At 38.8% G+C, this 27969-nt stretch overlaps 1 protein-coding gene and 1 pseudogene across 15 annotated transcripts in view; both read left to right on the top strand.

The window, feature by feature from the left end:
• Positions 1-27969, top strand: part of DLGAP1 (DLG associated protein 1) — a 790600-nt gene that overhangs the window by 753710 nt on the left and 8921 nt on the right. For all 15 annotated transcript variants that reach the window (XM_039845385.1, XM_039845427.1, XM_039845394.1 and 12 more), the window contains 2 exons: positions 8444-8865; positions 25893-25984. In XM_039845385.1, coding sequence (XP_039701319.1) covers positions 8444-8865; positions 25893-25984 — 514 coding nt within the window. The remainder of the gene's footprint in view (positions 1-8443; positions 8866-25892; positions 25985-27969) is intronic.
• Positions 16618-16736, top strand: LOC120591094 (uncharacterized; annotated as a pseudogene).

Raw genomic sequence — 27969 nt, 5'->3', positions numbered from 1 at the left:
TTAAGTCAGGTTAGTTCTTTAGTTCTATATCTTTTTCAATTTTCTATCTATGCAGTCTATCAATTATTGAATAATGTTGAAATCTCTGACTATAATTTTGAGTTTTTCTGTTCTTCTTATAGTCCTGTCAGTTTTTGCTTCAGGTATTGTGAAACTATTTTATTAGGTGCATAAACATTTAAGATTGTTATGTCCTCTTGATAAACAGACCTCTTAATCATTATGAAACATTCCTCTTTATCTTGGTAATATTTATTTTGTTCTGAAATCTACCCTGTCTGATATTAAGATAGCCAATCAAGAATTTTTTTCATTAGTGTTAGTTTGATATATTCTTTTACTTTTAAATTATTTGTGTTTTTATATTTAAAATTCGTTTTTTATCGGCAGCATCTAGTTGGATCTTGCTTTTTAATCTAATCTTACAAACTTCCTTCTTAAATTGGGGTGCTTAGACCATTTATATTTAGTATAACTGTTGATGTACTTGGGTTAAATCTGTCAACTTGTATTTATTTGTTATTTGTATCTCTTTTTTGTATTATTTTTCATTTTTTTCTGCCTTCTTTTGAATTAAGTATATTTTTATATTCCATATTATTCCTTTTGTCGGTTTATTAGCTATAACTCTTCATTATATTTTTTTAGTGGTTGCTTAGGGGTTAAAAAAAAAATATATATATATATATATATATATATATGTATGTATATAATCACTTCATATATAAGAACCTTATAATAGTATGCTTCCATTCCTCCGCTTCCAGATTTGTGCTATTATCAAACATTTTACTTCTACTTATAGTAAAGCTCCATAACATATTATTATTGTTTTGCTTTAAACTGTCAATTTTCATCAAAGAGATTTAAATAATAAGAATAAAAGTCTTACATTTATCCACAAAGTTACGATTTCCAATGTTCTTCATTTTTTGTATAGATCCAAATCTCCATCTAGCATCATTTTCCTTCTTCTTGAAAGAATTTTTTAAACTTTTCTTACAGTGCATATCTACTCATGATGAATTCTTTCAGCTTTTGTATTTAGCACCACTGTATTATTTAGTACCACTCTCTTGCTTGGAAGGTCATGGAATGTACTGGAATATACTGGAGCCATGGGGTGGGGGTGGGGCGAGGAGAGCATTCCAGTCAAGAAATCCAAATTGAAAGTAACTTTACCTTTCTATCTCTAAAATTTGAAAGTTGGATACAATTAATATTAGTAATATCTTTTTGGGGTAAATTCTCCGATTCAACATCTCAGTAGTGTTTCCTCAATCTTTCAGTAGGATTATGTGTAGATGGAGACTCTTAGTTGAGGTCTAGGCCCAATCTCCTGGGTCTTGCCTTTCTGTTTATTGTCATAATCCTCATGTTGCTGTATTGCTGTCACATCTCTAGTTCAGAAACAAGAGATAAGTGTGTGTTGTAGGTCTGGCCTCCGGCCCCTGTTGAAACTCAGCTACCTTTCATAAAGTTAGACATTTATGATGTATTTTAGAACAACTTATAAAGCAATCATCTTCTGTTTTCACAACTAAAAGTGTTAAGGGGAAGTAGAAGCTTTGAAATTATATACTTTTTGATTATTTATTAACATTGTCAAATTGACAAACTGACATCTGTGTTTAGTGGTTGCATAGAGAAAAGCTACTAGTCTCACAGCAATTTTCTGGAAAGGAAACTCCAGAATGTTATTTTTATGATATATGTATATTTAAAATTCTCATCAATATTTTTATAAATGCATTCTTAACTGCTTGGGATCTTTATATAGAGATCATCCAAGTGAAACTCAGTGTTACTAAGGATTATTTGCCTTCAGCATCTGGGGAATTAGAGGAGAAAATTTTAACAAGAATAAATGGGTAGAAATCACTTGGTGGCCTCTTTCCTCCTTCATCAATATCCTTGCGCCCACCATTCCTTTGTGAAATAGGTGAAGTTGATAACAGTAAATATCTTGAGCAGGATTTGTGTGCTTGGCAAGGGAAAGCCAAGATTCTTTCATTTGTTTTGGTGGCATGGGAATGGAAACAGGTGGGTGATTTGCATAAAAGCCTCTGTCTGGTCTTTCTCATCTCCAGTTGGTGGAGCCATCTACTTCTCTCCTAGTATACCTTTTGTGCATTGCTTAGACCTCCAGGAGACACTTAATGCTAAGGGGGGAAAACGTTAGCATCAAAATATGCTTGTGAATGACATCTGCCATTTCAGCAGATCTGCGATTGCACAGATTGCAGCATAGGTGTTGGAGGAAAATACTGGCAATCTATTATGAGAGCTGCTCTCTATTTCTAGAAGTAAAATGCCTCAGTGAACAAGATTACTATGCTTTTATTTATCACTAAAATTGCTTCATTTTCTATAAAGTTCTGAGTTTTTAAAATCCTCCTTGCTTTACACGTTAAAGTTCATAGCCTCATAACTCGGTGGAACAAGCACTTATAGAGGTAGCATTGTCTTCTCTTTTAGCACAATGTCAACTACTATAAATGATCTCTTTTGATTTCAAGTGACTTCAATATGTAAATATTTGAGCTTGTAGTGATTTTTTCCTTTTCAACTAAGCAGGATATTAAAACAAAAAGCCAAAATTTAGACAGCCAGTTAAGGGACACAGACTTGGAAAGACCTTTGGCAGTCAAAAGCATTCCCACTTTGCCAACTCCGAAGCTTTGGGTCAATCCCCATTTCTCACAGTTTACTTGGAGTACTGCATAGCCTAGCACCCACTATTGATCTTATATTTGGCAAACAACCTCTTTTCTTTGCCAAGTTAACAATACCCTGACCTAGCCAAATAGTTCCTTACAGTACACCTGAGTTTTTAAGGAGTGGCATTCATGAGTTTCAAATTTCAAAAGCCCAAAACTTGGCACAATTCCTGATGTTAGACCTCTTTCTTTTCTTTCTTTCTTTTTCTTTCCTTCCTTCTTTATCTGTCTTTGTGTCTTCCCTCCCTCCCTCTCTTCTTTTCTTCTTTTTTACATAATTTTCAAGATAATTTAACTTACAAAAAAAAAAAAAGAGCATCTAACAAGCCTATGGCCTCCATTTGACCCAACAACAAGACACAATAAAAAAGAACCATGAATAAGACCTCTCAGACTTTTGTTAGTTACCTGAGGGCAATGGCCAAGGAGTGACCTAATGCTCCAGTTTCTGAGTTTCTCCTGGAGCACAGTCAGTTCAAAGATGTTTTGATGAGACTCCTAACTGAGGTTCCTATAGTGACAGACCATCACTAGACTAGCACCTGCTCAGCTGGTACTAAAAGGAAGCTGACAACATTCTGGGTCCTCTCTGAGGCTATCAGATGATAACCAGCCCACTGTCATTATTTTCTGTTTCTTCCCTTTCTTTTATTTGACAAATACATTACAACTATTTGGAATAGAGTATGCTGAAAACCTATTCTCCTTAAAAAGATCTTCAAGCAAAAGAATAATGAACATAGAGTACTTTAAATAACCAATGGATGTTTGTGTTGAGATAGTTTTAAAATTTGTTGATGGGACAGTGCTAATCCAAATGGAGAGCAGGAGAGTTCCTTCCCAGTGAATTTGTGAAAAAAGGCTGCATTACACCTGGGTTCTTCCACGCATTGTTCTAACTAGGAACGTATCTGACAAGAAAATGTGAACCTCTTTTTTAGGAAGTTTTAATTCTTGATCTCAATTTCCTCATCCACTTTCTTTTGACCTTTCTTTTTATTTTATATAATGTGATGTCTTGGGTTTTTATATTAGTTAAAGGGTGCCATTTCACAAAATACCAAGATGGTTGCACTTTGGAAGAGCAACATTTTTAGATCCCACATATATTCAGCCTTGACAGAAGGCTTGGTGAAAAATATTTAAAGGCCCCTACAAAGAAAGAAAGAACAGCATAGGACTAGTATTTCTCCTTTTGAAACTAGATTTAGCCCTGAAAAGCAACCATTATGTGAATGAGAGGGATAAAGAAAATAACTAGAGGCCAGTGGATCCTGTAACAGGATGACTAAGTTGGTCTCCTTAAGATAATTTTATGACTTGAGTCTTGCATAGTGAAATGCCTTGCAGGTCCAAAGCATGTATGTTCCAAAGATAATAACTGTGCTTAGTTCTTGTTTATGACTTATTTTGTTTAACGGCAGCCCCATCAGCCAGGGGAACGAAAATAAGCCTTTGCGATTTACCATCTATGTGGTGATTTGTACTCTGCTATACAGAAAAGTCATGGGAGGGAAGTGCAGAAAATCCTTTAATTGAAACATAAACTTGTTTCATGGACGGAGCACAAAGTAACAGCAGAGGTGAATACTAACAAGTGACTTTCCTCTTGCTGTTCGGAACAGACAGGGTATTGTGTCCCATCTGGTTGATCCAGTCTTTAGTTTCACGGTTTTCTGATCCTTAGGCCAGAATATTGGCCGGTCCTTTTCAGAAGTTGTAATTATTACACATCATGCCTTCAGGGCATGAGGGACTAAAGCAGCTTCAAGACTAGTAAATGTGAGTTCAAAAATAGCAAGACACTGGGTTCAGCTTTTAGATTTTTACCAGTCACGAACAACTGATCTATTCTTTTCAAAATTACATACATTAATCTAGTGACTCTGTGTTTTTATCAAAATTTTAAAACAACAATAGCAACGTGATTACGCCCTTCACTGAGAAGGAACTTTGCACATGAAAGACTTAAAATGTTTTGTAGAGCAGAACATTCTTTGAAAGCTCTGGGTAGAAGAAAGCACTTGCTTGAGGAACTTAATTGATAGAAACAGTGCAGCCTGGACAAGGCTGCCTGAGTTCAAAGGCACCGCTTTTAATCCCAAACCATTTTAATTTTACTTAACTTTTATTTCTTTCTGGGTGACTAAACTGGAAATTCCTACTAATCTACTGCCAAGTAATTTTTTTTAAGAAGGTGGATACTTTACAAGATTCATAGCCAAGAGCCTCCTGTCAGGAATGCTGGTGGTACAGTTTTGTGTAGATAAAAAACAGAGGCACAGGAAAGTAGGTCATTCTGTTTTGTATGTGAAACAGACTCTGTCTCTGGAAAGTTTGCTCCAATTGAAAACAATAAGGCACTAGTCCCTCTTTAAGTCTGGAAATGTAATGCCTCTGGCAATACATGATCTTGGAGAGTAGAGCCTAGTGTTTTCATAGCTGAGATTTTGTGTTAGTAGAACAGCCAGAATGTCAACTGTTGCAAAGAGAGTCATCCAATTCACACATATGCAGCTGGAGAGAAAGCCCAGCTTCAAGAGATGACATTTAACATTTTGGGGATGAACAAGAATACAGAAATGGTCTACTGCAGCCAAGAAATAAGTGGCTGTTCATTCCTAGTACAAGAGAGCTATAATATTGCTTTCAGACTCTCACTCTATGTGATTTTCTTCTTAATGGCCCATTTGAGAGTTAAAGAAAATTATTAAATGACCAGATATAATACCTTCGACAGAAGTAATTTCTTGTAAACAGCAAACAGTAAGACGGGCCAGTTATGGCTGATCTGTCTTCATAAAATGAATCACAACATATTTGATCATTTTGACCGCCCTAACAACTAACACAGTGCAATAGTGCAGCCACTTTTTTCCTAGACATTTATTGTCTAGGGAAAAAAATGGATTTCTTAAGATAACTGTACTCTTTTTTTTTCTTTTCTTTTTCTGTGTGTGTGTGTGTGACTTCTAGTCTTTCTACATCCTTACATGTAACTACTTAACTGTTTTGTTCTGGTCATTCTTTGTTTTCGATGAATCGGAGTATTAGTATTAATTGGCTTTCATAGAATGTTACAGGAGAGTTAAGAAAAAAACATAACTGGTTTATTAAATGTTGGATGGACATTATTAGTGCACAATCCTTTAAGGCTGGCACTATTGAATATTAAACAGTAATTGAAAATCAACTGGCAAATAAGCCATCTTGAAATGGTATAATCATGAACTAGTCAAAAAAATGTATCACCTCTCACCCATTAAGATGGCTGCTATAAAAATATATATAAGTGTTGGCAAGGATGTGGAGAAATTGGCCCCCTTTTGTAGTGTTAATAAGAATATAAAATGGTATAGCTGCTTTGGAGAACAGTATGACAGTTCCTCAAAAAATTAAAAACAGAATTACCATATAATTCAGCAATTCCACTTCTGCGTATATACCTAAAAGAATTGAAAGCAAGATCTCAAAGAGATATTTGTACATCCATGTTCATAGCAGAATTATTCACAAGAGCCAGAAGGTCAAAGCAACCCAAGTGTCCATCAACAGATGAACGTATAAACAAAATATGGTATGTGCGTGCAGTAGTCCTTCCTTATCCACAGTTTTGCTTTCTGTTATTCATGGTCAATCATGGTCTGAAAATATTAAATGGAATATTTATTTAATTTCATTTATTAATAATATTATTATTTAATAAATAAATAATTTATAAGTTTTAAATTGTGCATCATTTTGAGTAGAGTGATGAAATCTTGCACCATCCCACAACATGAATCATCCCTTTCTCTAGCGTATTCACACTGTGTACACTCCCCACCCATTAGTCAATAGCAGACTTGATTATCAGATTGACTGCCCTGGTATCGCAGTGTTTATGTTCAAGTAACCCTTATTTTACTTAATAATGACCCCAAAGTGCAAGAGTAGTGATGCTGGCAGTAATGATGCTTATGCCGAAGAGAAGCCATAAAGTGCTTCCTTTAAGTGAAAAGGTGAGTACAGTACAATAAGATGTTTTGAAAGATCACATTCACATAACTTTTAGTACAGCGTATTGTTATAATTGTTCTATTTTATTATTAGTTATTGTTGTTACTCTCTTACTGTGCCCAATTTATAAATTAAACTTTATCACAGGTATGTATGTATAGGAAAAAATATAGTGTACGTAGGGTTTGATACTATTCGCAGTATCAGGGATTCAGTGGGGATATTGGAACATATCCCTATGGATAAGAAGGGACTATATTGTACAATGGAATATTATTTAACCTTTAAAAGGATGGAAATTCTTATACACACTACAACACAGATGAACCTTGAAGACATTATGCTAAGTGAAATAAGACAGTCACAAAAGGACAAACTGTATGATTCCCCTTGTATGAGAGACCTAAAGTGGTCAAATTCATAGAGACAGAAAGAATAGTGGTTGCTAGAGACTGGGGAGTGGAGGAGAGAAAAATAAGTAGTAGCTGTTTAATGGGTGTAGGTTTCAGTTACAGAAGATGAAAAAATTCTGGAGATGGATAGGTGATGGTCACACATCAATGTAAATAACATACTTAATGCCAGTGAACTGTATACTTAAAAATGGTTGAAATGGTAAATTTTATGTTATATGTATTTTTTTCACAATAAAAAAATAAATGAAATATTGGATCAGGAAGTTACCTTTAAAAACAAACAAACAAACAAAAAAGAGTGGGATAACAGACACACGATTCTGCCTTTGGAGACTTATATTCTCCATCATTGTTTCCTGCCTGCTCCAGGAGCCAATGAAGCACTTTTTAGTGTGTTTTAATTTACTTCATGCCCACACTTTCCCTTGCCCCTTGTCTGAGAAAGAACTCCCTGCTCCTCTGTTCTTCCCTCACCCTTCCCACCCTCCACACGTCTTCACCTTCATTGTGGGTGTCAACCAGAGATATATAGAGCCATCTGGTTGGGAAATGTTGACAGCATGGATGTCCACACAAAATGCTCAGACTGAATCTGTTAACAAGTTGTCTTTTATCACCTTGGTAGTAGGACTGTGGGGAGGGAAATTAAAGGCACAGAGGAGGACAATACAGGAGAACTCTAGAACTGTCAACTGATTTTTGTCTCAAAGGCTTTGTACCATATTATAACAATGAACACATATGAACAAGAGACAGGTGAATTCTCATCAGGGAAAGGAGTCTTAATTTTAAGAGGAACCTAACAATTCTTTAGTTTGCTTTCCGGAAGTCTTACTTGGGAAGAACTGCCCCTGGGGAAAAAAAATATGATTTTGATAGGATTCATGATAGTCTTTGCCCAGGTAGGGTTGGTTTCCCTCTTTGCACCCTCCCCCCATTTCTAAGCAAATTATATAGGATATAATCAAATTGCTCCCTTACCCCTCACCAATCTGAATTTCAGGATACAAGCCACTCAGATTTGGGAAAGAGGTTAGATATTGGACATTATACTGGCTTTGATAGCTGTACACACTGTTCTATTTCTAAAATTTCTCTAGATACGCTTTAATGTTAAACAAAGATGAGAATTTTCTATTCTCTTATTAGAACTATGGTAATTCACATGCTTGCATCAGCGGCTTACCTCCGCAGGCTGAGAAGTTGAGACCCTCTATTGTCACACCTATGAAGAAAAGTAGAAAGTGGTGTTGATTCAAGAAATATCCTTGAAATAAATCTCCTTTTTTTTTTTTTTATTCCCCCAAGCTTCCGCAGGTTCACTAGATCCAACAGTGTGACAACAGCTGTGCAGGCCGACCTGGACTTCCACGATAATCTGGAAAACTCTCTGGAGTCTATGGAGGACAATTCGTGCCCCGGCCCGATGGCCAGACAGTTCTCCCGGGACGCCAGCACCTCCACGGTGAGCATTCAGGGCTCAGGAAACCATTATCATGCCTGCGCAGCAGACGACGACTTTGACGCGGATTTTGATCCTTCGATTCTGCCTCCCCCGGATCCCTGGATTGACTCGATTACTGAAGACCCTATGGAGGCCGTTCAAAGGTCAGTGTGCCACCGAGATGGCCACTGGTTTCTGAAGCTTCTCCAGGCGGAGCGAGACCGCATGGAAGGGTGGTGCCAGCAGATGGAGAGAGAAGAGCGGGAAAACAACCTGCCTGAAGACAGTAAGTAACACAGCGACGCTATCCTCACAGCCTGCGCTGGGGTCTGGGCTTACCTTTTGTCCGTAGACTCGTGGTTTCTTCCCTACCTGTTGCATTGGTCTGTCCCTGCCGTCTGGCCTTACCTCAGACAGACAGAATATATGGGAGAGCTAGGCAATTCCAGCAGAGAGCCCAGCCACCCCTGCACTGCACTATGAAAAGAGAACCACTGGACAGGTGTAACACCTCCGCTAGCTCTAGATCTGTGACTTCTAGCTCTAGATTTTGTCCTCTCTGACAAATATGGCCTTCTGTTCTTAACATAGTTCTGCTTGCTTGAGATGTTACTGAAGAGGTGCTGATTCTCAGGAAATTAATAGTAATTCTAACTAGTTTCAAGGTCCACAGATTCATGTGCCTTGGGCATTTACACTCCTACAGTTGTGTTACTTTCATTAACATACAATATTAAGAGAGGGCTAATAATGCATAGGTCTAGAGGCTCACACTTACTTACATTCTTAAGCCTGCTTCGCATGCACTTTCTCTCTCATGTTTTAGGGCGAATTTTCAGCCCCTAAATTAAGTAACACAAATTCTAATTTAATGAGTTAAAGTAAATGGTAAAATATGATGAATGAATAAAATAAGTAATGGAAGCCTGGCACCATTATTTTCAAACTTAACATTTTAACGATTCCTATTAAAAATTGACAAAAAAATTTACCAGATTACCTTAATTCTGAGGCACATTTGGCACATTTTCAACAATTCTGAAAGTGAATGTAGTTTACAATTAGTGTGTATTTTAATGTTGTGTTTATTTTCCTCTGAAAAACTATTATTAAGTAAATGGTGGATCTTCCAACTGATGATATTTTTGAATCAAAGAAATTTAGTGGTAAACATTAGAGCCCGCCTTCATTTTTGTGTAGGAACTACCTAGAATAGTATTGTTCTGATGTAGCTTTTTAAACCTATTTTTAAAATCAGATTTAACTTTTTATTATAAAAATTTTAAAACATGCACAAAAGTAAGAAGCTTAATATAATAAACCCTATATACCTATCACCCAGTTCAACAATTGGCAAGTGTTCTTATCTTCTCTCAGTTATTGTTGTTTTTGCCAGAGTATCTTAAAGAAAATCCAAGGCATCACAGCACTTCACTATATATTTCATACCAGTAAGGATGTTTTTTTACATAACCATCATGCATTAGTATCCTTAAAAAAATAATAATAATTTCGTAAAAACCAGACCTAGAGCCTACTGTAAATCATGTTTAAAAGACTTACTAAATAAACCACACTCATTGTGTTAAGGAGCAGTGAGTTTTCCAAAAAGGAAGTATTTTTCAATGAAAATTAAGTCTGGAAAATAACAGTTAGCAGGTTGTGGGATTTCCTCACTTTTTCCATTCTCTTGTTCACATCTCTTCTCCGTGCTCCTTCCTCCTGCCTGGACCCTACCAACCAGCTGACTAGCCTCTTTGTTGCCTTTATGAGCAGGTTAGAAAATCCATAAATGGATTTCTGTAACACACTTTTTGTTCTTTCATACTATGAGTGCAAACAATTTAGCAGTAGAAAAGTAAATCTCCTTGACACTTGCCGCTAATAGTTGGTACCACTGCAGACTGAGGTGAGTGTTGGTCCATAAGCAGAATTAGCTTTCTGCCCTCTAAAAGGTGAATGAGGCACCTCCCAGGAGCAGTGAGGGGCGGGGGGGATAAATTTCAGTAAGAAAGTCTTAGCAGTTGCATCTTATTTTCCTTTTCCCCTTGTGGGCATATCCAAAATTTCCTAGATTTTCCTAGGAAAAAAGTCAATGTCTCAGGAGCAATGGCTTTTGGTGCACTACCCAACAGGACAAGCTATCATTCAGATTTCAGTCCATTAGTTTGGGACTCCTGCTAGCCTCCCAGTTGGCTTCCAATAGGATCTTGGGAGGCTGCTCATCTGATGTTTACTTTTAACCTGTTGTTTTCTTCTGATCTGAAACTAGATCTATTTCTCTCAACCTAGCTTTATAATGATGTATGAGACTGATCATTGTATAAAGATTTAGAAAAACCTCCCTTGAGACTGAAGGAGCTGTGAAAACAAGTCAATGTATTTTGGTACAATCACATATATATGAAAGGTAAAAATCTTGTCAGAAAACTAGGTTTTCATCTTGTGTTTGAGACAGAAAAAAGCATATTTGTATTTTGAAATATACACAACTGGTAAAGTCCCAAAATAATGAATATAAAGGAATTGCCTATTCTCTATTCCAGAATTTTACTTCAGATATTACATAAAATATTGATTTATAAATGGGACTTATAAACCTATTTTATATAAAGAGATTTTGTTACAAAAGTATTTATTATAACAAGATTTGTCCTAAAGAATAATAATTTTCTATCTTTGTACATGAAGGTGCCACTGTCTCACCATTAATAAACCATGCTTCCTGAGGATGTTTTGAATTGGAGGAGTGATGAATTTTCTCAGATCTACCTCTTTATTTTACAAGGTTGCTGCCTGGGTGGGGGTGGGGGGTGGGGTGATGCTAGGGTCATGGTTGCAGAATCAAAGATAACTAGAGGTGGGAGTATTTTTAGTACATTGTTTTAAAAGACCCAACTAAGTAAATTAGTCTTAGATGGGAAGTATGCAATAAAACCTGCTTCATTGGGGAGTTGGTCTCTTTTTGTAGTTTGAAACATATTTTAATATCAGAACCCCCTCTTCTGATTAAAAACAAATGATATACAACACCAGTAAATATAAAAGGAAGAATGGTGAAACTTTTCTGGTGAGAGCCCAGAGGAAGCCTGTCTGCTTAGCCTGTACCATCACCTCCCACCACCACCCCAACCGAGTCTCCGCCCACCAAAAAAAAAAAAAATCCTAGGATTTCTAGACTACAGTTTGAAAGCCAATGGCCTATAGTGAAAAGTCAAAATTATTGCTTTTTAAAAATATAATTTCATACTTTTAGATCAAACTGCTAACACACAGTTTAAATGCCCTTTACACATGCTTTTTAAAATGTACAAAACTGATTCAAATTAGTAACATCTATTCATGTAAGCTCAACCAGTTTACGAAATATGGCTCTTCCTTCAAGTCTCAGCTTGGGCCTCGCATTCTAGAAGTCTTTGCGGAATGCCTCCCCTCCGGCTGAATTGGGTGTGTCTCCCAGGTGCTTTTGTAATAGCCTATACATTTGCCTATTAGGTATTTTCAACATTACTTTATGACAATCTGTGTATCTCTCTCCTCCACTAAAAAGTGAGCTCTCTGAGGACAGAAATTATTCATCTTCATATTCACTGGCACATAGCAGGGGATACTTGAATATGTATTTGCGTCCTCAAAATATTGTGCGAATTCTATTTTACAAAAGTATTTAACCTAACAAAACATTTCTTCCTAAGTAGCTTAAAGAATACTCAGTAAATAACTAGCAGTTATTGTTGCCAAAAGATGGAGGGGGAATTTCCTTATGAAGTGATGAGCCCTTCTCATCAGAGCTAGGGTTTGGCAGAGAGAGAAGCACACTTGCCACAGAAATGGTAGAAAGGACTGCTGTGCTGGTCAGGGAGATGGTCTAGATGAGCCCTGTATGTCCCTTCCAGCTCTTGGGACACGATTCTATTCCGCCAGCACTTGAAGGCTTTCTGTATCGTTCATGCTGTCGAAAAATACAAAACAGGAGCACCAATCTACTAGCATTCCAGAATTCTAAACAGTGCAGAGGTAAACTCATATGCCCAGGTCACAGAGTCACCTATGTCCAATTAGCAGATCCGAGGGAGAGTCTGACCATAAAGCCAGAACAACCCTCCACCATAAGAGGGAGAATATGAGCATGTGAAAGAATGTTCATCTTGTCCTTAGTGTACTCCCTGGGAGTAGGTTAGAGATTTTGACAGGTATTGTTTTATTTGCCCTCAAAACAGCTCTCTGGCAGAATCTTGTCCAAGGTCATAGAACACAGAAGTGTCTGATGGAACAGATACAGCATAAATAACATTTGACAAGATAATGATACTTTGTATGTTGCTTGATACTGTCCTCTAAAGCTCTCTCTATGTATCTCTCCCTGGCTCCTTGGCAATCCCAATTCTGTTCAGATAACTGGGCCTAGAGTTGCACAGTGCCTTTGTTTTACTAATTCTCTAACTTAACCTTTTCTTTTTCTTAAGAAGGGTGGTAAGAGAGGCCAATCTTGTTTGACAGACATAGCCAATTTCTGAGTAAACAGCTTTAAAAAAAATCTGTGTACACCCAGGAAAATAGCTTCGATAAATCGATCAGGCATAGACATATCTATCTCTTGGCCAAGCCACCTTATATGTCCTTTGGGTCCTATACAAGGAGGGCCTCTCTTCCAGGTACATGACAAAGGTAGCTCCTTGACAGATCCCTTCCATGAGAACTAGTCTTCAAAGTCATCATGAACGATAAGGAAGGCAGAGGGAGAGAAAGGAAGATTCTAACCATATTTGCTTAGTTTATTTTGTGGGGCACTAGAATTATCCCAATTTTAAAAGCTTTTAAGATGTTTGCTGAATGTATTTAATGCCTCTCTAAATTGTATTCTTAAAAATGGTTAGAGTGGTAGATTTTATGTATATTTTACCTCTAAAAAAGAAAAATTCTCCCTTAAAAAAGTCTGCAGCAGCTGAAGGTAGGTAGAACAAGCAAGCTCATAGTTATTCATTATGCTTATAAAGTCTTCCTGAATTCATAATACAGTTGACCCTTGAACAATGTGGGTTTAAACTTCATGGGTCTGCTTAAATGAGGATTTTTTTCAGTAAATATCTGTACTATTTTTGTTCTGAGGTTGGGAGTTCAAGGATGCAAAGGGCTTAGTATGAGCATTAATCTACACCATTTTATTTAAGGAACTTGAGCATCTGTGGATATTGGTACCTGTAGAGGGTCCTGGAACAAATCCCTCCTCAATACTGAGGGACACTTTACGTTTTGGAGAAATCAAGAGTTACACGTGGATTTTCTACTGGGGGGTGAGATGAGGTCAGTGCCCCTAACCTCCGAATTATTCAAGGGTATGTCCATAGCAAAGAAGAAGATGAAAAATGAAGAGGTGGAAGAGGCGAAGGAGGAAGCAAAGAAGAAGGAGAAGAAGAAGAAAGGAATAGAACTTAGTTGCTCAATGGAAATTTGAAGTACAGATTTGGGCTTGGGTGGTTTCAGTCATCTTTCTCTGATATAGAGATGACAAAGAAAAAAACCATTCACTTTTAAATAATTATTCAGTTACCAATTATTATATGATGCCATTATTCTCATTCTGACAGCTGCTTCCTAGGGATATTGTTTTTGGCATTCTCAGGTTGGAAAAACACTTTCCTGGTTTACCTGAAACTGGATAAATGTGCACAATACAGAGCAGAATGAAAACAAGCAGTTGTAGTCGCCTAGTAACTTCAAACTACCTTTTGAAAAGTGTAGCTATAAACTCTTCGGGTGTGTGGAGCTATTGTTTTCCCTGATAAAATAAAAACAGAGCAAGGACTTGAGTTCTTGTTTTAAACCCTCATGCCTAACAGTCGAAAGTAGGTATTTGGCTCGATAACAAAATAATGAAAATCTGCAGTGAGTTTTCCTCCAAACCGTGGCAGCTGACAGAATGCTTGTTCCCACAGCACTTGAAGTAAAATGATACAAGCTTTTCTCAGACAATGAAGCCCTTGTGTGAAACAGCTGTCTCGAGGAGATGGCTCAGTGCTATTTGACAGTGGCTTGTATGTTACGTAGATACGTCTGGTATTATCTGACCAGGAGTGAAACGACCAGATGGAACTGAATGCTTCTAACTTGGAATGCTGTCTACCATTGTGGGTGAAAAACATGGACTCGAGTTTCAATGGCTTAGGACGAAATACTGGTTAATTGTACTTGGAAATATATCTTTGCCTCCTGAATTGTGGACAACTTATATGTGGAATTTTCAGGCTCTATCTGAAGCGAACTGATAAACCTAGAGCGTGTGCAGGAGGCAGATTAATTCCACTTTAATTTTGTCTGGTAATAGCATCCAAGTTAGTGAAACTTGGCCTTGAGTCCCCTCAAAGGCTTGTGAGCCTTGGCAGCAAATGTGGGACTGGTAATCAAACCTGAAATGGGGTTTGCCTGGTTTCAGGTTGAGTTACGGAAGCTGTGCACAGTCATCATTGTGACTGTCTATCGGTTCAATCACCAGGCTTACTCTGCCCAGTGTCTCCTGTGGCATGTCTCTGCAGCCCGCGAAACAGTGGGTGGCAAGGCAAAGCAGCACTCATGATTTCTGCAATTCATCTGCCTCAAGCCCTTGTGTATTTCTAAGCAGAGAGAAGTCAGTGCAACCTAGTTACTTTCTGTTTTAGTCTCATCTTACTTTTGAAGTAACCTTCAAAATGTCCCTCCTCATTTCCCACCCCCATACACACAGTAAATAGTCTTTTATTTTAAGGACTAGCCAACCTGAAATTAGTGACCACAGAGGAAGTGGTAGTAATGAAAAGGAAATCATATGTAACATGCCTTATGTTTAACCTTGTAGAATGCTCAGCGCGTTTTGCTTCGCATAGCACTAGACACAAAGAAGAAGGTGTTAGTGACAGAAGGACATTACAAAACTTGCTTTTGTGAGTGTGTTTCATTGGGGGTGATCTCGAAGCTGAGCAGAGCACTGAGGCATGGAGAGCTGAAGTGATATGGCAAGGTGAAGACAGAACCAGGCCTGGAAGCAGACCTCCCGCTCCCTAGGCCAGTGGTGTTCCCATTATTCTGACTGGATAAATTCTCATTATTTCTGCATGGCAGAGAGGCAGAGAGGCGGAGATTACAGAGAGAGGGACTGACTTATGGAGCAAGATCGCCAATGGTTTTCTCTAACAATACTATTTCTGTGGAATATAATTGCAAGGGACTTCAAACACAGCAGTTAGCTCTTTTGTCCTATGTTACCCAGGGAAATGTTAACTAAATTTATTTCTTTCAGCTTTCAAAGGCTCAAAAACTGTATTTATCCAGGTGATGCATATGATGTCACTGTTTCAATGCTGATGTAAATTGAGATATAGGTCGAAGCTTAACTTTTACAAGTAAGACTCCTGGAGTCGGGACTGAAGGGGGTAAATTAGCTGAGTTTTTGAAAACTTGCTCTTTTGCAAACAAAGAGTGTTGGCCTCACCCCACCCCATGTTTTAGCCTTGTGGAAGCTCTGGTTTCAGTCTGTCGTAAAATTTCTACTTGAGAATTTTATTCTTTGTTCATTAGCCACCAAGTTTTAGCTCAAAAATAAATAAATAAAATAAAAATTCTCTTGTTAAATGCAGAGCAGCCACTGTCAGCCAGGAATGAAACATATCCATGTTTTCTATGGAGACCTTTTGTTGACAACAGCTCTGGATCACAACTGTGTTAGAGAAGCAGCTGGGCAGTTGGTTGGAGAAATTCTTTTCCATGAAGACACACTGGTAAATAAGTATGTCTCCACATGGATAATCCCAACTTGAAATCACACAGCTTCAGTCTGACAAATCCACATGACTTTAAAGTGGGTGAACCCACTTTTTAAAAATTCCTTTTTTCTCCTTTATCCCTAAAGTCTGTAGTATTGGGGGAGGGGAAGCCAGGTGAGTACAAAGAAGGCAAAACTTGAGGATAAGGAGGTTTAATTCTCATACGGGCACATTCAACTTGTCCCAAATGGCTTGACTCTTCCAGCCTAAGTCAGCACAAATAATGTTCTAAACAGAAACCCATCTATGGCCATGCTACCCTTAACAAGTCCAATGCCGTCTGATTTTGGAAACTAAGCAGGGTCGGGCCTGGTTAGTACTTGGATGGGAGACCACCCAGGAAGATCAGGTGCTATGGGCATAATATATATATTATATATATATATATATATATATACACATACACACACATAAGGGATTGTAAACTGACAAGTTCTTTGCAATTTGTGAGGTCAACCAAGGGTTGCCTCACAAAATAAATAAATAAACAAACAAACAAATAAATAAATAAATAAATAAAACGGAAACCCAAAAGGAATAATAATTTAGCCAAGACTATATTAGCTAATTAATTAATCATGACTGTAACTTAAAATGTGGTGCTAGACATGGTAAAAACCTTAAAGAACCATAACGCTTAAAGCCTAGAATGTCACAGTTAATTTATTTTTTCTGATTAACATAGAGTTTGTAAATGAGTCAATTAATTTTGAAACTTATTCTTTCAATGGGATTCCAGGGATTCCATGAGCACAGCCTATGCTATAGAAGGGCTCATGGTCTGGTTAGAAAGTCAGACATATAAATAGATAGTGCTGGGAAGCATGTGGAAAGGGAAGGGACAGACCTATGCATGGGAATTTGAGGAGCAATGTGGAGGGAGAGGTGAAAGGAAATAGGGCTTTCTGGAGGAGATGCACCTGAGCACAGTGGGAGGGGCTAGAGCTGGCACCTAGGCAGAAGCATCCCTAGTTTTTAGCCTGAGCAAAGACACTGAGGCAAGACACAGCTTTTGGATTTGGGAAACTAAGGGAATGGGCAGAGGTAAGGCTGGGCATGTGGGCATTATCTGTAAGCCATCAAAGGAAGTTTCTGCTTATCCCACAGGTAATAGGAAACCATGCAAAAGTTTTAAGCGTGGGAATTACCATGAGATAAGGAGACCCTCTAGTTTCCTTAATAAAACCAAACCTCCAAGATTGGCAAGAGAGAGAGAACGTTCATACTGTGAAGGGAGTAATGAAGCCTTGTAGCCCTAATTATAATCGACAGAGAGGAAAGTGGATTTGCAAAGACAAGAGGTATTGAGCAGGTGTTTAGATATGCTACTCTGAGGCTTGAGGGGTTGGCATACACAGTAATTACAAATTTCAGAAACATAAACTTATGTTATAAAATAACCAAAACCAGAAGAATGGATGAGGTCACTCGAGGAAAATAAAGGAAGTAGGCTCAGGATTGAATTTGGGAGTGAGAGGAGAAATCCATAAAGAACAAGGAAGACAGCATCAGAGCCAGAGTGTGTCGTGGGAGCCAAGGGAACTGAGTTTCCTTTATGCCAAATGCGGAGAGATCCAGGCAAGTAAGGAAAAAGAGGAGAGAGCCAGCCTGCAGGGCCTGGAGGGACAAGTGGAGTTGAGAATATAGAAAGAGCAAAGGCAGCCTACCCTTTGGAGAATCAAGTGTTTAAGGGAGTGTATTAGATTGCTAGGGCTGCCATAACCAAGCACCATGGGCTAGGTGCCTTAAAAACAGAAATTTATCTTCTCACAGTTTTGGAGGTTAGAAATCTGAGATCAAAGTGTTGGTTTCTTCTGAGGCCTCTCCCCCTGGCTTACAGCTGACCTTCCCTCTGTGCGCATCTGTGTCCTGATCTCTTCTTATAAGGGCTAGTCCTATTGGATTAGGGCCAACCCATATGACTTCATTTTAACTTAATTACCTCTTTAAAGGTAATTAATTTCAAAATACAGTCACATTCTGAAGTACTGGGGGTAGGACTTTGACATATGGATTTTGGGAGGACACAATTCAGCTATAACAAGGGAGAAGAGGAATTTCATATTAGCATGAAAATGGGGAAGATTTTTTCCCCTCTTAGAATGGAGAGACTTGAGAATGTTCCAGGCATCTCCAGTACTGCTCTAGCGGAGAGGCAGAGACTGCTAATGCATGGACTCATGGAGCAGTTCTTAGAGCAGCCCAGAGGGGATCAGGCCTAGAGCTCTGGTAGATGGGCAGAGTGGCTGTAGCAAAGTCTTTAGGCTGGGGTAGTTAATGGTCATGGGCAGATTACATTAGGAATAAACATAAGTAACTCTTTCCTGGCCCCTGATGTCTCAGATGTTGTCAACAGGACTCAAAGGGTCTGCTGCTTGTCCATCATACAGAACCTCTATGCTCTTGAAAGGTTTGGGGGACTGTGTGGGGCAGGTATCAGGAGAGGGAGAACATTGAGAATATTCATGCTTGAACCCCTCCATTTTCCTCACCTCATAGGAGGCAAGGTTATTGTCGAAGATGAGGGAACGGGAGTTGAGTTGCAAGTTGATAAGTGTCAGGAAAGGAGGATCAGAGAGGGAGGTAAGGAAGAGCATCTCAAAGGACTAATGAACAGCACTGAAAGATCCACTGAGTTTAGAGATCATGAGTTTGTAGGGACACTAAACCACGTGGCAGAACACTGTTTGGAACATATGGTGAGATTATGGCTCTCTAGGCTCTCAGGATTTATCTGACATAGTCTGCACCTGAAGGTGGACCTTGTTTTATAGTAGCAGCTGCTGCTCATGAGGAAGGTTCTAACCCCTCATTTTGCAATGAGTCTGTTTTCTGCACGAGGCTCCAGTGGGGCAGACTAGGTGTCTAGCACTGGTGAAGGCCCTATTTCCTCCATGTATCTGTCACCCAGCAGCCAGTTGGCCATGGTCCTAGCTCTGATAGGTGGGGGAACTATTCCAGACTGTACAAAGAGGAAATCTGAGCCCCCTGAATAATTGTTACCAATTCTTTACATAGAGAAACCAAAAAAATTATTCACCCACTCATCGACATTTGTGGAAGACTACCTGAATGAGAGCCACCAAAACAGAGGACATAGAATCAGTCCACATTGTTGGGGAGAAAGGTCAGATTAGGAGGAAAATAAGTCCCTGTTTTGGATCAAGCCACCTTTTAGTTTCCCAGGTAAATACCCAAGAACTAAAAAATGTGGACTTAGTATAGCAATTATCATTCCCGCTACACTCTAACAAATGTCATATATTATTTCATTAAAGAATCAGCAATCGTATGAAGATAGTATTAGGACCATTTGACAGATAAAGAAAACAGAGTCTGAAAGTGTGGTAAACTCTCCCAAGATAAGCCACTGATAGGTAAGTGGTGAAGCTGATCACTTCTGACTTAAACGCCTGTGCTCTTTATAGTATATTACACAGAGAGACAGACTGGAAGAGAAGCATAATAGGTGAATTACGGGAAAGCATTGCACCCGGCATGTCCACCATAGTAACTTTCACCAGTGGTGGGACAGAATAACAGAATATATTCTTTTATATTTATATGTAGTGTCTAGGTTTTAGAGAAGCTACATTGAGGGTATATGAAATATATTTGTTCTCTGTTTCTGAGGCCTAACAGGAAGGACAGATGATGGTGGAATTGGGTATAGTAAATAAAAATTGGAACAGGACAAACAGAGACTCATGGACATTGACAATGGACTAATGGTTATCAGGCGGGAGGGGGGAAAATAAAATGTTTAAAAAAATTAATAAAGAAAAAAAAGAATTGGAAGCAGTCAGAGAAGTCAGTGCTTCTGCCTTTTCGGTTCAAGAGACCTGACTCCTCTTGAAATATCAAAGAATATATGTGTTAATTATACCCAAGGGTTTGAAATACTGATTTTGACTCAATGAAAACTCAGGCATTTTCCCAAAGGAAACGGTTGGTTTTTGACTCTGCTACCACAGCGAACTCCGTGAAGCTTTGTCATGGATTCACTTGCAGGGTTAAAAGAAATCGTTCATTCTCTTCACATCATACCACTCCCTTGTTCACAAAATAAAAGTCACACCGGGATGGGGGCAGGGGAGTGAGAGGGAGGGAGGGGGTATGCTCTTTTCTAAATGTCTGGGGTTTTGACTGAATGTAGCCAGGAGATTTAAAACCGTAGGTTTCATAAAAGACCCCCACACCCAAATCTGCTTCTCATTACGATTTATAACCTTTAAAAGAAAAACTCGAACTTGAACCTTATACTCACCACCTCTTCCAAGTGATCCTCCCTGGTTCCTCCATTCTTTTCACAACTGACATTTCCTTGAGCCACAGTGACTTGGCACAGATGTGCTTTGCTCTCCTGACAGGGGTCAGGTTGCTGAACTTCTTCAAATTCCCCACTGATTCGTTCAGCTGACCCTCTTCCAGCCCCTGGCTCTGCCTACAAAGTATTGACAAAGGGAAGGAATCACCTTCAAATGGCTTTACTTTAGTAGATTCAGACCCAATTTTCAATAAGTGTTGAGGGAAAAGAGCACAACCGACCCAGTAGTGAAAAGACAGGGACCCAAGACTATGGAACCCAAAGGGAGTCATTTCATAGTTTGAGCCCAAATTTTCTAATGAAACTGCCCTACCTCATCGGGTCCTGTGATGATATCTGCCCTACCTCATCGGGTCCTGTGAGCATCAAATTAAACGTGCACATGAAAGTGCTTTGAAATACAAGGTAATAAGATCGACAGGCAGATTTTTGCAAAAAATACAAGCAGTGATGGCCCTCTAAAGGATCTTCCTGGATTTGTGTGGTGAATTAACACTGTCTTGTCCTCTTTATTATGATACTCCCATAGCCATTTCCTGTAGGGTGAGAGGTTTCTAGAAGTATAAGTGAGGGAGTTAATAAAGTACTCATTTCTTAAATAGAAGGAATTTAATGCAACAGTGTTTTAGGTTGTTGTTTTGTACTTTCACTGAGAGACAGACTAACTGAGGGAGGAAAGGAAAGGGGGAGAGAGATCTAAAAAATTCACTATCGGTGCTTCTAAAACACCCAGGCACGAAAAAAACAAGGTGAATTTTACAATTAATTATTACACAAATAGATGGTATAAATCACAGTTAAATGGCATACCTAGGGGGATATGGCACAGATCATTATTCTGGAAGATGTACTGAATGTGCCCTAAGGGAGATGGATGGTAAAAACTGTCAACTACATTTGGGTTGAACAATCTGGAAAGACCATATGGACCAGAGTGTTAAGGAAACCAACTAAATGGAACCCCAGCAGCATATACTCTTCCAAGATTGACGCAGCCTGAAAACCACCCGTTCTAATTTTTAGAGAGTCTGCTGCTTTAGGCCACGGGGTCTCAAATGCACTGGTGAGATCGCCCCAGTCTAACACTGAAGAAGGTCCCTAGCTGTCACCTTTCTAGGATCAGAGAAGAAACCTTCATAAACTCAGGGATGGGACAGGAATATTCATTGTCTAGTCTAGTGATTTCGTCTGAGGAGTGAGGTGAATGGGACAGAAGTGGAGAAACATATACTTTATCTATAAGGTTTCATTTCATTGGAGAGAGAGATAAAAAAAATACAGAAGCAAATCTGAAAAAAATTAACGTTCCTTCTTTTAGGGGAGAGCACGTAATGGATATTTGCTGTATCATCCTTTGTACATTCATATATTTAAATTTTTTTCCAAATAAAAAACGGAGGCATTTCCAAATGATGACAACTAAAACAAATTGTTTAGTCCAGAGCCAGTTTTCATATTGCAACGGATACCACCCCAAACCATGTTTTTCGTTTATTTGTTTGTTTGTTTTCCATTTCTTAGGAGAGAGACCAAGAACACAGGATGTTCTCTAACACCATTTAAGGAATTCATTGTCCTTCAAATTGCTCAATCAGGCTCAGTCCCTTCTATCTAATTCAAATAATCTCGCAAATCCCAAACCTTTATATCCATGTTTGTACGTTTGACAGACTCTCCTACTATACCTTGCCAGAATATAATTTATGAAGGCAAGACTGTGTCTTGCTTGTCACCAAGTCATATGCATCCAGCACAGTGCCTGGCACATCATATTACCTTAATAAATACTTATCGAATGGATGAATGAATGAATGAAACCCACATGGACTGTCCCTGCTCCGTGAAGATGTAATTTGAAGGCCGGCCTTGCCCACCAGCTTTTGTGTAGATTCCACATGTCTTTTCAGGCTCCTCTAGCTTTTTGGCCATGGCCTTGAGGTCCAGGCCAGCCACTGCAAAATTAATGACTATCACGCTACAGTTAAATAGTGAGATGCAAGGCTAACCTTGGAAAGATCCACTATTTCTAGGCCTCTTCTGGAACTTTCTAATACCAGTAGGGCTGTTTTATACGCATGGGAAAAGCGCACAGCTGCAGCCCATATATCTCATTTACTGTTCCTCCCTTTCACTTCTTTTCCTGGCATCCCTGACAGAAGTATTTTCTATCCACCCTGCTGAAGGTTGATATGGAACATTTTAGAATAGTTTCAAAATGACATTAAGATGCCTCTTTCTTCTTTATGTCATTTCTTTACCAACCATCAGCCTTTTCCCCCCTACTTTTTATTTCCACTGGTGTTTACCATTTACTGTTTATTAGTTTTTACTTCCTTGACGCCTATGTAACAAATATGAAATTTACTTCCAGAAGAAAAGAGTTATCTCACATACTGAGTGTCTAATGGAGAAACAAAATGAACAAACTCTATTAGAGCCTTTCTTAAAAAAAAAAAGTAAAATATGTTTTTAGTTCTCTAGAAAAGAAAGTGCTATAGGCAAAGAAGTAAGGATTAGCATCTGCTTGTCTTACATCCTCCTGTTTCAGGGTTTTACTCCTGACCCAAATTGTCACCTCCCAACCCTGGGCCTAGGAAAAACCACATACTTGGACACCAAAAATGCAAATAACCCTGGAACTAGTAGGAAATTTCCACTCAAGGAACATGATGGCAAAAACCTGAGAAACGGAAAGGCCACAACTCTATCCCAGGTATTTTTGTTCCAAATCTAGGGTTTGACCCAGACCATGCTGAATGAAGGAAGATGTCCCTTGTCTTCCTTTTAAGAAGACATCCAAATTGGCCCCTACCTACATGGTTGAGAGTTGCCTGAATGATTGGAGTAGTGTTTTCTCCTCATTTGAAAATCACTGTCTTACTCACCTCCTCTTATTATGGCAATCCCTTATGTAGTTTAGGCATTTAGTTTATGTAGAATCACTGTCTTACTCAGCTTCTCTTATTATGGCAGTCCCTTATATAGCTTAGGTATTTAAGGAGAACCTTAACTCCATTTTGAGGTATATCTGAATAGATTGAGTTTCTATGACAGTTCCCAGGAGCTATGCAATCCCAGCCAGAAAATTGGAGACCTAGATACTAGGTTCTAATCCCCTAGGATTCATTCTGAGATTTGCTGGTGTCACAATCCTACCCTTCGGCAATATAATTCAGAGAAGTTTCCGGGAACCTCAGGGTGTGCCTGAAGTCACGTGTTCACTTAGGAAACACTTCTTAAACCTGTCTCAGATCGCTACAGGTCGCCCAAAACACATATCCATCCCAGGCAACCAAGAATGTCTGGTCGCCTTTGAACAATCCAGATTTTGGTTTTTTCTTCTTCTTTTTTGGGCAGAGCAAGTGTGGGGCTCACAGTTGGCACACCTATAAAGGAAGTGCAATGTCCTGGTCCTAGGTGATAACATACATTTATTGAGTGCTTGCTATATATCAGACACTGTCCTAAGCAATTCACATATGTTGCTACTTTTAACCTTAAGAACAATCCTACAAATAGAGACCATTAGCCCCATTTACATATGAGAAAACATTAAGTAACCTACCCAGGGCAGTGGCTGGTCTAAATGTTCGAGCCAGGATTCTCAGCCCACTTAGGGTCTGAACTCTGACCTACTGAAGTGTCTTGTGTCTCCATATGCTATCTTTTCTGTGTCCTTTCTGCTTCCGGAGTTTTGAGACAGGGAGAGGCGGCCTTGAACAACTGATTGATCAGTTGAAGAGACCTAGGATAATCGTCTCAAAAGATTTTAAAATCAGATTGAAAAAAAGTAAAAACTTCAACCTGAGGATTGCTGCCAGAAGGCTGTCAAGGGTATCCCATTGCTGTCATTGAGTAGGCAAATTTCTGCACTTCAGTTATTTGGTGTGACTGGCGACTTAATAGAAAATTCATAGTTGCCCTGAGTTACATGCGTAGGGATGCTGAAATATTTGAGTAGTGCCTAGGTATAATGTGCATTATAAGCCATTAGCTAGACTGGCAGTTTTAAACAAATAGAGAAGCAAATTACTAGAAAACCCTGGGCCAAAATGAGGTTTCTTTTTCTTCTGTTTTCTCTTCAGACTTTGTGGGGAATGAGATCAAGAAAAGGAGACCTGATTCCACTCTCAGCCTCAGGCTCTGTAAATACAGAACAAAACAACAATAGCAAAAACATTGCTTTAATCTTATAATCTACCTCCCCGTGAAGATTTCAAAGTGGGGCGAGTGCACTTTGAAAAGTCTCTTCCTCTAGTTTTCTCCCTGGGCAGGGTAGGGGCTAGGGGGGCACTGCCTTCCCTTCCTTCCCAGCAGGGAGGGCATGGGGAGAATGACCTGGTGGCAGGGCTCCAGCCGCGCAGCTGTGCCGGGTCCCCGTCGGGTAGACGGAGAGCCTTTGGGACAATGCAGACCTGAGGATAGCTCTGTGCAGAGCACTCTGACCCAACTCAGCATGCACATCAGTTGAAAGGTTCTAGCCTTAGATTGCACAGAAAGCAAGAAGTAGCTTGCAAAGGGAAGGTTTTCAGAAGGCACATAGGGAATTAACTTATTAACAATAGCATTGGTCTGTGGAGTGGAAAAGCTGGTACGGTGCTGGCATTCCCTAGGCAACAGGCTGAAAATGTTCACTTCTTAGAAAGTCTTTCAACTGGCCATGGCTTTTTCCCGACAGTACCAGTGGCTGAGCTCCGGAAAAATAATGAAGTCTGTAGATGGGATGTGGTGAGTGCCAAGAGGTCCTCCCTGCAAGTTAAAATGACTTTTCTTGTGCTTGGGTTAAGGGTTGTGAAAACAAGCTAGCAGACCACGATTGCTGACAGAAATAAATTCATAACTATACAGGTAAACACTTAAAATTCATCCTTGCAGTAAAGGGAAAAAAAAACAAAACTGTTTGCCTCTTCTCTTGGTAACATTCGGTGCTGTAATAGAAAACTCCATTATCCCTAGGAAATATGCATGATGAACACGTGTTTTTTTCCAAGTTGATTTTATACTTTAACCTAGGAGCCTCTGTTACATAGACCAGCAGAGTAGGGACCACGATTGGTCTATGCGCATGTGTGTGTGTGCAATGTGCTGATTTTTCCCGAATTATTACAGCATAACTTCTTCTTTGCTTTATCAGACTAAATCGCAGCAATGAGACAATGTATAAACATTTTGTATGTTTGCTCTTTTCAGTTCTAGGGAAAATCCGAACCGCGGTAGGCAGTGCCCAACTTCTCATGGCCCAGAAATTCTACCAGTTCAGAGAACTGTGTGAAGAAAACCTGGTAGGTAACCTTCTCCATCACTACCATTTCCCTGCTAATACCATGAGAGGAATATATCGTCAGAATTGGCCTGACTAGTGTAAAACTGATTTTGAACCAAGTCAAGGCCCATTGGACTCTCTGGGATAGTTTTCTAATGAATCTTATTCCTGCTTTTCTTAAAATTAAAAATATTTATTTCATGCTTAATTAATCTTAGAAGAAAAAAATCCAATCAAGTTAAAACTCCATTTCATGCTTTCTTTGGTAACTGAAAATTTTCCATTTTCTTGGCTTTCACGCAGCATCTCTGATTTCATTATTCTTACAAAAATAGGGAGTAACCTGATATTTCAAAAATATTATAAAAAATCATTTGGAATAATGATTTTATCTCTGAAATAGCCATCAGGGCCTATTTCCTAATCAGAGTTCTCTGTTTTAATCTAAGGGCCAGAGATGGAGGGCATCACAAAGTGCACATTTGATCTCCCTGAGACAAATGAATAAGCCATCTTTACTGGACATACGAAAACAAAATATAACAAAACAGAGACAAAAACATCACTACCAACAGCATTTTAAAAATTAGCTGCAAAACACAGAAACAAGCGCTTCCCCACTCATATATGCTCTTTAAAACAAAAAACAAAAAACTGATACTATCTCTACAAATGTCATTCCACAAGAATAGCTTTTATTGGCCAATTGTTGGTCAAGCTGTATCTGAAACAAAGAAAATGAAAAGCAATTTGTTTACCTCGTGGAAAGTGAAAACATGCTATATAAAATCCAATTAACCCAAACTGTGATTTCAGAATTTTAACCACATCTTCTTGTAAACAAGAATAAATACAAACTAAAAGGGATTTATCTAGACTTGGCTCATCCAAGAAAAAGCTAAAAGTATGCAAAAATTAGTACTCTCCATCTCTTTTCATGAGCCTTTTCTTTTTGAAATCTCCATTTGGAGTTATCCCTTCCCTCCTACCACCTTCATCTATCATTTGTTTTTCCCTCCCTCAGCAAAATTACCTGACCCTAATTCTATTCTGGATTACAAGAAAATATATATTAGTAAACATATTGATAGGTGAATTCAACAAATATTTTATTGAGCTTTTGCTTCATTCCAGGTATAGAATTCCTGCTAATTTGTAAACATGGTAATGTGTCACAGATCTTAACATGATTATTTGTTCTTTAAATGTAAGAAAGCTCATATAAAGCTTTACTGCTTGAACTGGCCACTAGATAACACGTGGAAGCCAATATGTACATGCTATAGGGCACACAACATGCTTTTTAAAAGAATTATATAATGGTCATGTATATTATGAAATAGAAAGCAAACATTATGCAGATTTTGAAGATGAAATTACAGACAAAAAGTTCTGAAAAATTTACAGACTTCTAGGAAACGTTAACCTCATTAAAGCCAGCTTTTGATGTTTCCTAGTTCCTGATGGGCTCACATTCTTTGGCCACTAGAAGAACTTAGATGACAAAATATGAGAAGCAAGTTAGAGGTAGATGGAAGCAGGATACACTGTAGGCAGAGAACCGTTGATGGCTGGTCAAACCATACCCCATAAGGGAAGGTTAAGAGCTCACTAGGTGCCAGACACATGCTAAGAGTATTTAGATTTATGAACTGATTAAATCCTCAAAACAACTTTATAGAGCAGATAGTGACAGATAGCAGATAGCAACCCTATAGAGCAGAGAGGAAATGGGTATAGAGAGGCTAAGTAACTAGGCCAGGGCCTCATGATAAGAAACAGAGCCAAGATTCAAATCCCAGTTTGTTTGACCTCAATCCCTATAAATCCCTGCACTCCAGAATGTGAGTTTCATTCCTCACCCTCTTGAAGGGACCTGGGGCTGATCAGTCAGCTCCACCTCCTCTGTAGCGGGAAGCATGGCCTGGTGGTGTCATTGCTTAACTCTACAAAGACTCATGAAAGTGGCACTAAGATTTGTCAAAACCAGACCTGAACTCTCCT

The sequence above is a fragment of the Pteropus medius genome, unplaced genomic scaffold (assembly GCF_902729225.1).
Source record: "Pteropus medius unplaced genomic scaffold, Ma_sr-lr_union100, whole genome shotgun sequence".
Taxonomy (NCBI): Eukaryota; Metazoa; Chordata; class Mammalia; order Chiroptera; family Pteropodidae; genus Pteropus; species Pteropus medius.
This window is presented reverse-complemented; position numbering and strand designations above follow the sequence as displayed.